This window comes from Dendropsophus ebraccatus, chromosome 5 (assembly GCF_027789765.1).
Source record: "Dendropsophus ebraccatus isolate aDenEbr1 chromosome 5, aDenEbr1.pat, whole genome shotgun sequence".
NCBI classification, from domain to species: domain Eukaryota; kingdom Metazoa; phylum Chordata; class Amphibia; order Anura; family Hylidae; genus Dendropsophus; species Dendropsophus ebraccatus.
The window spans coordinates 122,255,020-122,268,782 of record NC_091458.1 but is presented as its reverse complement, the minus strand read 5'-3'; the positions used below and the strand labels follow the sequence as shown (position 1 = coordinate 122,268,782).

Sequence of the window (13,763 nt, the reverse complement as noted above, 5' to 3'; positions counted from 1 at the left end):
TTTTTGGACGGTCCATATCAAGTTTTATAAAGTGATTATTTCTTTTTTCCTTTTTTCTTTATTCGCCAGTTTTTCTTGCTCGGCCCGTCGCAGTTTAAAATGAACGATCCGTTCTCCTGCAATATAGAAAAAGAATGTAAGAAGCACAAAAGTAGCCACAAAGCCGAAAGCAGAAGTACAAGGCCTCCCTTCATATTTCTAGTTCCTTTTGAGTCCACTTCCAGTTTTGGTTAAAAAACTGCAGTGGTAGTTTGCAAAAGACAAACAAACAAAAAAAAAAAACACTACAGTTTGTAACTGCAGCCTTAGGGTGGGTTCACATGTACCGACTCGCAGTAGAAATCTCACTGCGAGTTTTGCAGCGAGATCCGTTACGAGTCAAGGTCCTGGCAGGCCCCTTGGATTACATACTCGCAGAGGTCTAGTGCAGCCGCCCCCTTAACCCCTTCGGCTGCCTCTTGGCTCCCGCGCTGTTTATACATTACCTCTCTCCTTGCTGCACGGGGTCCCGGCGTCCTGCTCTCTCGCCCAACCAATCAGCGGCGGCTGGGCAACACACTGATTGGCTGTGCGGGAGAGCAGGACGCAGGGACCCTGTGCAGCAAGGAGAGAGGCCTACCAGGACCTTGACTCGTAGCGGATCAGATTTCTGCTGCGAGTCGGTACGTGTGAAAGAACCCTTAAAGGGATTGTCTAGGCTTACAAAAATATGCTGCTTTCTTCTAGATGAAGCAAGTCTCCTGTCCTCAGTTTGGGTGTAGGTTTTGCAGCTGAGTTCTACTGAAGTGTTTGGAGCTAAACTGTAATACCCCACATAACCTGAGGACAGGTGTAGTGCTGTTTGTTTGTTTACAAGAAATTAGCTGTGTTTCCCCCCCCAAATCCTGGATAACCCCTTTAATGTAAATCATTAAGCTGTATGTCACTTTCCAAATTGCTGACACTCACCACAACATTTACTTCTTCCTCCTCTTCATTAGGGCTTTCCCTAGAATTAATGTTAATACATACATTGTTTAATAAATTAGAATATCTGCGACAGTCATTAGACATTGGCAATTTAGAAACAGTATTTATAGGATACCTAACGGTAGCAAGAATAGTCAGCATCACACACACTCACCTGCAAACCAGTGTAGAGGTTCTGGATGAGTACCCCAAAAGCTTCTTATAAATGCTGCCTGCACCTTGTGACTATTAAATACACATTAACTAAATATGTGCGGAGCATATGTTGGCCGCAGTTTTAGTTACGGATACAATTAGATGATGTAATACATTTATGGCTCATTTAGGTAGCTGAGAACTACTGGCTAAACTACATAAGTACACAGAGAAGTTACTCCATGACAATGAACTTTAGTAGCTAAAGACACCCAGAATATCTTTCAGATCACAAACATAGAGCAGGTTGGCATCCTAAGAGAAAGACAGCGACACCGACATGTGATAGAGAAAGACAGCGACACCGACATCTGATAGATAAAGACAGCGACACCGACATGTGATAGAGAAAGACAGCGACACAGACATCTGAAAGCTACAAGAGCTTTTAAAACGTGTGTTAAAGCAAATGTACCACTAAGTACATCGCTTGGTGGTTTTTGACATGAATAGACCGGTGGCGGCGTGGGGATGCTGGTTCCACAGTTCTTTTTTTGAACCGAAGACTGCTTCCCGGGCTGGTCTATTCCCAAGCCCTGGCCGGGCATGAAGCCCTGGAGACAGGCCTGCCGGCCCCCAGTGTGATCTCCCCTCTGTGACACTGCTCCATTAGGATTACTGGAGCCACGTACAGAGGGATGGGGGTTTTGTCACACTTGGGGGGCAGCGCTGGGCGGTTAAAAAAAAAAAAAAAAAAAAAAAAAAAAGAAGGACTGCGGCACGGGCATCCCCGCACCTGTGCTGGTCTACACAGGTACATTCATGTACTTAGTGGTACATTTGCTTTAAGGCAGGAAATCTTAAGGTGACTATTACTGGATGTTTGATTAAAATGAACTGTCCATTCTTGTTGTACTTGTTATTTATATGTGATATATAGTAAAACAAGAAATATCTATGGATTTACAAACATCTATTTGACTTACTGTGGTCTCCAATGTAGACCACCAGAATCCATGTTTAGTCTCCGGAGATGAGCACAACTCAACCATGTTTGGGTCCTTCCAAACCCGAGCGTGCAGCATTTGATTACCGGTGGCTGAAGAAGTTGGATGCAGCCCTAAGGCTGCCTGGAAGACATGGATGTATCTAGAATTTCCAGGATTCCCTAGGGCTGCATCCAACTTCTTCAGCCACCGGTAATCTAATGGTGCATGCTCAGGTTTGGAAGGACCCAAACATGTTTGAGTTGTACTCATCTCTATAAGTCTCCTTACAACTTCCTCAGGAATACTCACAAACACTATGCTAAAGTGGAGTGGGGTTATGAAGCACCTGGCCACAATAAATTTCAAAAACTACCAAAAAGGGTGAAGGATGAACATCTGTGGATAAGGTGGACCAAGTTTTACATGACTAAAAATCATTCGGATAGCCTTATAAATAACATGATGCTTGGGTGTTCCCGGCTGGACATCCCGCTGAGCCAATCAGTGCGCTGCCCTGCCGTGGCGCACTGATTGGCTTAGCAGGACGTCCAGACGCCGGGAGCCCCTGAAGCAAGCCGAAGCGTTGAGCAGGTATGCTCCGGTTAATTGGGTGGTCTCCTTACATACTTGCAGCGGGATGTCTTCTCATAGAAACTACAGCCAATGGATCTGCATCGGATTTCACAGCGAGAAATCCGCTGCGGATCCACTCTGTGTGTTTGTACTGTAAATGTGTAAAAATTCTCATGTTATATATTGATCCAGTCTGAACGCCACTTGAGTTCAGGAGGAAGATTTTTTCCTTTTTTAGGGTGCCATTCCCCAATGCACCCCTGCTCTGGTTTGACTTCTGAAACCCTCACTATTCTGAAGATGTAGGGGAGCGCAGCGTTACATTGCCCTTGTAAGTTTTTTTGCACATAGTTCTCCTGGCCTTCCAGCTGTGCAAAGCTACTGCTGCTGGCCATATTTTATTCAATGGCACCTGCTGTAGTTCCCTGCACAGCTACTAAGCCTGAGCAGGGTAAATGCAATAGATTCTTTAACCCTAATCCAGTACTGCAGCCTTCTAGCAGTATTAGCCATGTGTAGCCATGACTTTATAGGATAGAAATGCCCCTCAATTATGACAGGAGAAATGATGCTTACCCAGGCTCAGAAATGGGCGATATTGGTCCATCATCATCCAAATAGGAGTATTCCCTCATCAGTACACTTTCACTCTCTAAATCTTCATCCACTGCCAAGTCCTTCAGAGACTCTTTTAAGGATCGCTCATATTTCAGATTTTTTACATGGTTCAGAAATCCACCCAAAACAAATTGCTGTGGAAAAATAAATAAAATATTAAAGGGGTTGTCCGGCGATAAAAAATTATTCACAGAATAACACACATTACAAAGTTATACAACTTTGTAATGTATGTTATGTCTGTGAATGGCCCCCTTCCCCGTGTTTCCCCCCACCCACGCTAGACCCGGAAGTGTGGTGCATTATACTCACCGCATCTCGTGTCGTCCACGGTCTCCGATCCTCAGCAGTGACGTCTTCTTCGGGAGGCCGGCGGATCTTCCCAAGTGCCAGCCACCCTCTGCAGCGTCATCCGAAGCTCAGCCACGATTGGCTGAGCATAACTGTGCTCAGCCAATCGCGGCTGAGCAGCTGATGACGTGGCCGCGTCATCAGCCGCGATTGGCTGAGCACAGTTATGCTCAGCCAATCGCGACTGAGCTTCGGATGACGCTGCAGAGGGCGGCCGGCACTCGGGAAGATCCGCCGGCCTCCCGAAGAAGACGTCACTGCTGAGGATCGGAGACCGTGGTCGGCACGTGACAGGTAATGTATAGCGCACCACACTTCCGGGTACACGGGTGGGGGTGGTGGGACACGGGGAAGGGGGCCATTCACAGACATAACATACATTACAAAGTTGTATAACTTTGTAATGTGTGTTATTCTGTGAATAATTTTTTATCGCCGGACAACCCCTTTAATCATCATCAATGCATTGGGAAATTGCAACTTCGGGACAGGTTTAGCCTGAGTATACAGACAAGCTCTCACTATCACTTAAAGAAGACCTAAATACCGTACAATTGGTTGCATCTCTAAAATATGTATAAAACCTGTTATACTGGTTGTGGCATCACAATGTCAGTGTATGGGGACATCATCACAGCCCTTACAGCAGGGGCTGGAGCAACAAAGCAGCAGCAAACTCAGGAGGGAGTAAAGGATTTTCCCTTTTTATTTTAAAGGCCAGAAATTTCTTTAACGCCAGGTTCACACTATGTAAAAACAACAGCCATATTTCAGCCAGTCGTTAACCCCTTAAACGCAGCCATTAGTGACAGGAGCATCTCCTGTCACTTACCAATCGCTGTGGGGGTCCCCATCGCATGGCCCGACTACTGGAGGTATACTGCTTACCTCCATGCAGTAGGATCTTCACTCTTCTGATCAGAAAATCATAGATAACACTGACCTCTGCTATGCTATGGCATAGCAGTGATCAGTGTGACCAATCTAATATGTATGTAAAAGTACCATAGGGGGGACTTAAAAAGCGTAAAATAAATAAATGTCCCATAGCCCCAAAGCCCCTCCCCCAATTAGTCTAAATCACCCCTTTCCTATTTTATAAATAAAACACACAAAAGTAATAAAATAAATAAACATATTCTATGTCGTAACATGCATAATCATCCGCTCTAATAAAATAATAATATTATTCCCGCACGGTGACCAGCGTTAACAAAAAGCGGCAAAAAAAATGCCAGGATCGCTGATTTTTTATTACATTTTATATATATATATATATATATATATATATATATATATATATATATATATATATATATATATATATATTAAAAAAAAAATTATAAAAAAGGGATCAATACATCCGAGCTAAACAAATATGGTACTAATAAAAACTAGAGATGATGGCGCAAAAAATGACACCCCATACAGCCCTGTAGATGAAAAAATAAATGCGCTATAGGGGTTACAATAGGGTCATTTTAAATACAGTGGTGCCTTGGATTACAAGTTTAATTTGTTCGGGGACCGTGCTTGTAATCCAAATCCACTCATAAGCCAAAGCAAATTTTCCCATAAGAAATTATAGAAATGCAGACAATTGGTTCCACACCTCAAAATAATGATTTTATATTCTGAATAACATGTAAAACAAATGAAACAAACATTCAGAAACAGCTGAATAAGTTACTGTACAGTAATGGAGAGGATGGGAAACACAACGGAGACTGCAGGGAGTATGAAGGAATGAGCAGCGCAGATGTGGGCACATACATGCAGCACTCTCTGTCTGGGAAAAGAAGGGTTACAGCTATGGAGAGATTACCTCCACAGTCCTGTCCCCTGAAGTGAGCCCCAGCCTGAAGTGGATCTTCTATGATTTGGAAGGTGAGGGAGACTTCCTGGGTCAGAGTTCAGTGTTGTAGACCCCACTATGCAGACCATGCCCCTCCCCCACTCCCCCTCCCACCCAGTACAGGGAGCTCTTAAACCAAGTCACAATTTTGAAAAACTGTGAGCTCTTAAACCAAGGTACCACTATATACCTATTTGCAAAAAAAAGTTTTACCGTTAATTACAATAGAAAAACATTAGAGAAGCTGTATAAACATGCACATCGCTGTACTCAGACTGGCCTATAGAATAAAGATAAAATGTCAGCATTACCATAAAGTGGATTACATAAACACGGAACCCCCCCCCCCCCCCCCCCCCCAAACTTTGTGAAATTGCATTATTTGTCCCAAATTCACCCCATAAAGGATATTTTGGGGGTTCAGTCATTAATTTTATAGTACATTGAAAGGCTGCATTACAAAGTACACCTGTTCCTAAAAAAACACAAGCCCTCACATGGCCCTGTAGCTGGAAAAATTAAAGAGTTCTGGCTCTTAGAAGGCAAGGAGGAAAAAACAAAGATGCAAAACTGGAAATTGTCCCAGTCCCTAAGGCCATTTTAGGCTCCGACCTTAAGGGGTTAAAGGGGTACTCCAGCGTGGGGGCTATTTTTTGATCTGGCCGGTGAGGAGGTGGCTGAGAGAAAAGACGTCCACCTCACCTCCCCGGTTCCAGCGGCGGGTCCCATATCGCGTCGCTCCGGTCCCCGGCTGCTTCCTGGTGTCTGACGCGGGCCCGAGACGTGACGTCTCAGGTCCTCTCAGCCTGTCAGTAACAGAGGTGGGATCCGTTTCAAGTACGCTCAGATCCCGCCTCTGTCACTGACTGGCTGAGCGGGCTTGAGACGTCACCTCAGTTACCAGGAAGCGGCCAGGAACCGGAGCACTGCGATACGGGACCCGCCGCTGGAACCAGGGAGGTGAGTGGACGTCTTTTCTCTCAGCCACCTCCTCCCCGGCCAGATCAAAAAATAGCCCCCCCGCTGGAGTACCCCTTTAAGCAATACAATATTGGATAGTTTGTGCTGAGCCAACGCTTTACCTCATATGTAAAATACAGCTTGAAGGGCAAATACTTGTGAGATGTAAAGGGAAACCGTATCCCTGGATGGCACCATCGACGTCGTTTCTCTTCGCTGGGAATGGAGCTTAGTAATTTGCCTTTAGAAGTTTTCAGTAATCCTTTGCTTTTTGATGAGAATTTCTTTTTACTTGTTTTCTTTCTTATGTTCCATTTGTAACGAAAGGGTTTTTTCAAATACTCTGAGATTTTTTCGGACATGGGTACATAATCGGAGTCTGATGAATGATCAGAAGTCACGTTCAAGGCAGATAAAGAGCTTGTCCGTCCTTGGCCTCTTCTTTTTCTTCTAGTCCTAGTAGGTGCGTATCTACATGGAGCCTGGAACAAACTGAAAAAAAAACAACACTTTTTTTGTTATTTTGAAGAAAATTGGCTTAAAATGTAAAAAGAATGTATAATGCTAAAAGTTCCATTTGTGAGAAGGTTAGGTTTATAGGTTTATAGAGGAGATTGTGGGGACTTAACCATGAATACTATGCTGATCATGGTCTTTATCACCCGGAGCGATAATCTGCTGAATGGGCCTGACTGGGCAGATTATCGCTCTGTGTAATAACTTAAATGATCTAAAAATGTGGATTTTGGTTTACCATAGATTTGTTGCAGATTTAATCTTTTAAATGACGGACAAAGGGTGAAATCTGCAACAAGTTCACAGCAAATCTGCATGAAAACCTTCATAGAAAATGATTCCATGTGTGAATCCACTGTAACCCAACTACTGAGTGGGAGAGACTACGACTGAATCAGAGGGTCCTACCTGTTTTCGCTCTCACTGGGGCCGGTGTCACTTGTAGGGCAGAAGGCCTCCCTTTCCAGTCTTAGTTGTGACTCGGTGATAAGCTCCGGGCTGTCTGGGTATTCGACACCCCCCTTGGCGGAGCTACTGGGCAGCTCGCACTCTAGATCCGAACGATCCACTCCTGGGGCCACAGAGGACGCCATCGATCATCCTGATGAAAGAACACATGACAGTAAGGGGAAATCCTGTGGGGATGTTCTCATGTCTACTGTATGCCTGCACATGAGATCAGTACATGATGCCGATGGGGTCACAGTCTAAGGCTGGGTTCATACTGAGGGATTCTCACGGATAATGTCCGTGGAATTCTGCTGTCTGTCCGCACGCACCGCCACGCGCCTTTCCACCGACTCCATAGACACCATTCTATGGGCCGGCGTATTCCGATATCCGCCGAAAGAACTGACACTTCGGATAGCGGAATACGCTGGCCCATAGACTGGTGTCTATGGAGCCAGCGGAAGGTGCGCGGACAGACAGCGGAATTCTGCGGACATTATCCATGAGAATTCCTCAGTATGAACCCACTCTAAAGGCCCTATTCCACCAACAGATCTGACGACAGATTATCTGCCAAAGATTTGAAGCCAAACCCAGGAGTGGATTTAAACAGAGGAGAAATCCAGTCTTTCCTTTATAATCCATTCTCTGATTATAGTCTGTTCCTGGGTTTGGCTTCAAATCTTTGGCAGATAATCTGTCGTCAGATCTGTTGGTGGAATAGGGCCCTAAGTGTCCGGAGATCGACATATGATGAGGGGAGATCAACAGAGTACAGCAGAGGTATATGGCAGGGGGATATCCCAGGTACACAGCAGAGGTATATAGCAGGGGGATATCCCAGGTACACAGCAGGGGGATATCCCAGGTACACAGCAGGAGGATTCCCCAGGTATACAGCAGAGGTATATAGCAGGAGGATTCCCCAGGTATACAGCAGAGGTATATAGCAGGAGGATTCCCCAGGTACACAGCAGAGGTATATAGCAGGAGGATTCCCCAGGTACACAGCAGAGTTATATAGCAGGGGGATATCCCAGGTACACAGCAGAGGTATATAGCAGGGGGATATCCCAGGTACACAGCAGAGGTATATAGCAGGGGGATATCCCAGGTACACAGCAGAGGTATATAGCAGGGGGATATCCCAGGTATACAGCAGAGGTATATAGCAGGGGGATTCCCCAGGTACACAGCAGAGGTATATAGCAGGGGAATATCCCAGGTATAAAGCGGAGGTATATAGCAGGGGGATATCCCAGGTATAAAGCAGAGGTATATAGCAGGGGGATATCCCAGGTATAAAGCAAAGGTATATAGCAGGGGGATATCCCAGGTATACAGCAGGGGGATATCCTAGGTATACAGCAGTAGTATATAGCAGGAGGATTTCCCAGGTACACAGCAGAGGTATATAGCAGGGGGATATCCCAGGTATACAGCAGAGGTATATAGCAGGAGGATTCCCCAGGTATACAGCAGAGGTATATAGCAGGAGGATTCCCCAGGTATACAGCAGAGGTATATAGCAGGAGGATTCCCCAGGTATACAGCAGAGGGATTCCCCAGGTATACAGCAGAGGTATATAGCAGGAGGATTCCCCAGGTATACAGCAGAGGTATATAGCAGGGGGATATCCCAGGTATACAGCAGAGGTATATAGCAGGGGGATATCCCAGGTATACAGCAGAGGTATATAGCAGGAGGATTCCCCAGGTATACAGCAGAGGTATATAGCAGGGGGATATCCCAGGTATACAGCAGTGGTATACAGCAGGAGGATTCCCCAGGTATACAGCAGAGGTATATACATGTGATACATGTTATGGTAATTTATCTGACAGATTTTTGAAGCCAAAGCCAGGAATGTATTTGAACAGAGGAGAAATCTCAGTCTTTCCTTTATTACCTGTTCCCTGTTTATAGTCTGTTCCTGGCTTTGGCTTCAAATATCTGTCAGATAAATCCGTCAGTGTAAACGCCCCCTTACACACCGTTATAGAATGGGATGGGCCGGGCTGAGTGGGGTCTGTATTTACCACATGCAACGGCTGAAGTACACAGGTGTGAACGGCGGCAGCTTAATCTCAGCCTCAGCAGAATCCCGTCCGAGCCCCGCAGTCTGAACACGCGTCCCCGCTGTCCGTGCTACAGGTCAGCCGAGCCCTGCCACTACTACTGCCTGCACCAATATGGCGTCCGCTGCGCTCCATGTATAACTGCAGAGCCTGAGCACGTGACCGCTGTGGCCTCAGCTTCTGCTTCCCGTGTAATGTGGTGACCGCAGGGATGTGTCGCCCTCTGTGTTCTCTACGGGAATCACACTTACCTCTACCGAGGAGCAACCCGAGAAACTACCTCCCGCAGCACGTGCCTGTGTCACATGACCGCGGGTGGGCGGGGCGCAGGAACTCCCGTGTGCAGCAGAGCCGCAGGTAAGTGAGTGTTATAGTGTGTATTGTGTTCTGTATACCTGTGCGATGTGACAGCTCGGGGAGGGGACAATAGGTTTACTGTCAGTTGAATAGGTATCTGTCAGACTACCGCCATTATATAGCTCATCACTACAACTTCCATAGTGCTATACAGAGCAGCAGAGCTCATCACTACAACTTCCATAGTGCTATACAGAGCAGCAGAGCTACATCACTACAACTTCCATAGTGCTATACAGAGCAGCAGCAGAGCTACATCACTACAACTTCCATAGTGCTATACAGAGCAGCAGAGCTACATCACTACAACTTCCATAGTGCTATACAGAGCAGCAGAGCTCATCACTACAACTTTCATAGTGCTATACAGAGCAGCAGCAGAGCTCATCACCACAACTTCCATAGTGCTATACAGATCAGCAGAGCTACATCACTACAACTTCCATAGTGCTATACAGAGCAGCAGCAGAGCTACATCACTACAACTTCCATAGTGCTATACAGAGCAGCAGAGCTACATCACTACAACTTCCATAGTGCTATACAGAGCAGCAGAGCTACATCACTACAACTTCCATAATGCTATACAGAGCAGCAGAGCTACATCACTATAACTTCCATAGTGCTATACAGAGCAGCAGAGCTCATCACTACAACTTCCATAGTGCTATACAGAGCAGCAGAGCTCATCACTACAACTTCCATAGTGCTATACAGAGCAGCAGAGCTACATCACTACAACTTCCATAGTGCTATACAGAGCAGCAGAGCTACATCACTACAACTTCCATAGTGCTATACAGAGCAGCAGCAGAGCTCATCACTGCAACTTCCATAGTGCTATACAGAGCAGCAGAGCTACATCACTACAACTTCCATAGTGCTATACAGAGCAGCAGCAGAGCTCATCACTACAACTTCCATAGTGCTATACAGACCAGCAGAGCAGAGCTACATCACTACAACTTCCATAGTGCTATACAGAGCAGCAGAGCTCATCACCACAACTTCCATAGTGCTATACAGATCAGCAGAGCTACATCACTACAACTTCCATAGTGCTATACAGAGCAGCAGCAGAGCTACATCACTACAACTTCCATAGTGCTATACAGAGCAGCAGAGCTACATCACTACAACTTCCATAATGCTATACAGAGCAGCAGAGCTACATCACTATAACTTCCATAGTGCTATACAGAGCAGCAGAGCTCATCACTACAACTTCCATAGTGCTATACAGAGCAGCAGAGCTACATCACTACAACTTCCATAGTGCTATACAGAGCAGCAGAGCTACATCACTACAACTTCCATAGTGCTATACAGAGCAGCAGCAGAGCTACATCACTACAACTTCCATAGTGCTATACAGAGCAGCAGAGCTCATCACTACATCTTCCATAGTGCTATACAGAGCAGCAGAGCTACATCACTACAACTTCCATAGTGCTATACAGAGCAGCAGCAGAGCTCATCACTGCAACTTCCATAGTGCTATACAGAGCAGCAGAGCTACATCACTACAACTTCCATAGTGCTATACAGAGCAGCAGCAGAGCTACATCACTACAACTTCCATAGTGCTATACAGAGCAGCAGAGCTACATCACTATAACTTCCATAGTGCTATACAGAGCAGCAGAGCTACATCACTACAACTTCCATAGTGCTATACAGAGCAGCAGAGCTACATCACTACAACTTCCATAGTGCTATACAGAGCAGCAGCAGAGCTACATCACTACAACTTCCATAGTGCTATACAGAGCAGCAGAGCTCATCACTACAACTTCCATAGTGCTATACAGAGCAGCAGAGCTACATCACTACAACTTCCATAGTGCTATACAGAGCAGCAGAGCTACATCACTACAACTTCCATAGTGCTATACAGAGCAGCAGAGCTACATCACTACAACTTCCATAGTGCTATACAGAGCAGCAGAGCTCATCACTACAACTTCCATAGTGCTATACAGAGCAGCAGAGCTACATCACTACAGCTTCCATAGTGCTATACAGAGCAGCAGCAGAGCAGCAGCAGAGCTCATCACTACAACTTCCATAGTGCTATACAGAGCAGCAGAGCTCATCACTACAACTTCCATAGTGCTATACAGATTAGCAGAGCTCATCACTACAACTTCCATAGTGCTATACAGAGCAGCAGCAGAGCTCATCACTACAACTTCCATAGTGCTATACAGAGCAGCAGCAGAGCTCATCACTACAACTTCCATAGTGCTATACAGAGCAGCAGAGCTACATCACTACAACTTCCATAGTGCTATACAGAGCAGCAGAGCTACATCACTACAACTTCCATAGTGCTATACAGAGCAGCAGCAGAGCTCATCACTACAACTTCCATAGTGCTATACAGAGCAGCAGAGCTCATCACTACAACTTCCATAGTGCTATACAGAGCAGCAGCAGAGCTACATCACTACAACTTCCATAGTGCTATACAGAGCAGCAGAGCTACATCACTACAACTTCCATAGTGCTATACAGAGCAGCAGAGCTACATCACTACAACTTCCATAGTGCTATACAGAGCAGCAGCAGAGCTACATCCCTACAACTTCCATAGTGCTATACAGATCAGCAGAGCTACATCACTACAACTTCCATAGTGCTATACAGAGCAGCAGAGCTACATCACTACAACTTCCATAGTGCTATACAGAGCAGCAGCAGAGCTACATCACTACAACTTCCATAGTGCTATACAGAGCAGCAGAGCTCATCACTACAACTTCCATAGTGCTATACAGAGCAGCAGCAGAGCTACATCACTACAACTTCCATAGTGCTATACAGAGCAGCAGAGCTCATCACTACAACTTCCATAGTGCTATACAGAGCAGCAGAGCTACATCACTACAACTTCCATAGTGCTATACAGAGCAGCAGAGCTACATCACTACAACTTCCATAGTGCTATACAGAGCAGCAGAGCTACATCACTACAACTTTCATAGTGCTATACAGAGCAGCAGAGCTCATCACTACAACTTCCATAGTGCTATACAGAGCAGCAGAGCTACATCACTACAGCTTCCATAGTGCTATACAGAGCAGCAGCAGAGCTACATCACTACAACTTCCATAGTGCTATACAGAGCCGCAGAGCTACATCACTACAACTTCCATAGTGCTATACAGAGCAGCAGAGCTCATCACTACAACTTCCATAGTGCTATACAGAGCAGCAGAGCTACATCACTACAACTTCCATAGTGCTATACAGAGCAGCAGAGCTCATCACTACAACTTCCATAGTGCTATACAGAGCAGCAGAGCTCATCACTACAACTTCCATAGTGCTATACAGAGCAGCAGAGCTCATCACTACAACTTCCATAGTGCTATACAGAGCAGCAGAGCTCATCACTACAACTTCCATAGTGCTATACAGAGCAGCAGAGCTACATCACTACAACTTCCATAGTGCTATACAGAGCAGCAGAGCTACATCACTACAACTTCCATAGTGCTATACAGAGCAGCAGAGCTCATCACTACAACTTCCATAGTGCTATACAGAGCAGCAGAGCTCATCACTACAACTTCCATAGTGCTATACAGAGCAGCAGAGCTACATCACTACAACTTCCATGGTGCTATACAGAGCAGCAGAGCTCATCACTACAACTTCCATAGTGCTATACAGAGCAGCAGAGCTACATCACTACAACTTCCATAGTGCTATACAGAGCAGCAGAGCTACATCACTACAACTTCCATAGTGCTATACAGAGCAGCAGAGCTACATCACTACAACTTCCATAGTGCTATACAGAGCAGCAGCAGAGCTCATCACTACAACTTCCATAGTGCTATACAGAGCAGCAGAGCTACATCACTACAACTTCCATAGTGCTATACAGAGCAGCAGAGCTCAT

At 45.6% G+C, this 13,763-nt stretch overlaps 2 protein-coding genes across 5 annotated transcripts in view; one reads left to right on the top strand and one right to left on the bottom strand.

Moving 5' to 3' along the window:
• Positions 1-9,797, bottom strand: TAF1D (TATA-box binding protein associated factor, RNA polymerase I subunit D). 4 transcript variants are annotated; one of them, XM_069971172.1, is made up of 6 exons: positions 9,747-9,797; positions 7,375-7,567; positions 6,573-6,942; positions 3,243-3,418; positions 949-988; positions 1-116 (listed from the first exon to the last, which is right to left on the bottom strand). In XM_069971172.1, the coding sequence occupies exons 2-6, from the start codon at positions 7,557-7,559 to the stop codon at positions 36-38; spliced, it is 852 nt and encodes a 283-aa protein (XP_069827273.1). In that variant the 5' UTR covers positions 7,560-7,567; positions 9,747-9,797; the 3' UTR covers positions 1-35. The 4 variants fall into 4 exon arrangements, with proteins under 4 accessions (XP_069827273.1, XP_069827272.1, XP_069827271.1 ...); XM_069971171.1 differs by lacking the exon at positions 9,747-9,797 and adding an exon at positions 9,412-9,707; XM_069971170.1 differs by lacking the exon at positions 9,747-9,797 and adding an exon at positions 9,457-9,707.
• Positions 9,725-13,763, top strand: part of C5H11orf54 (chromosome 5 C11orf54 homolog) — a 20,006-nt gene continuing 15,967 nt past the window's right edge. Inside the window, exon 1 of the mRNA XM_069971168.1 lies at positions 9,725-9,852. The gene's annotated coding sequence lies outside the window, so the exon portion shown is untranslated. The remainder of the gene's footprint in view (positions 9,853-13,763) is intronic.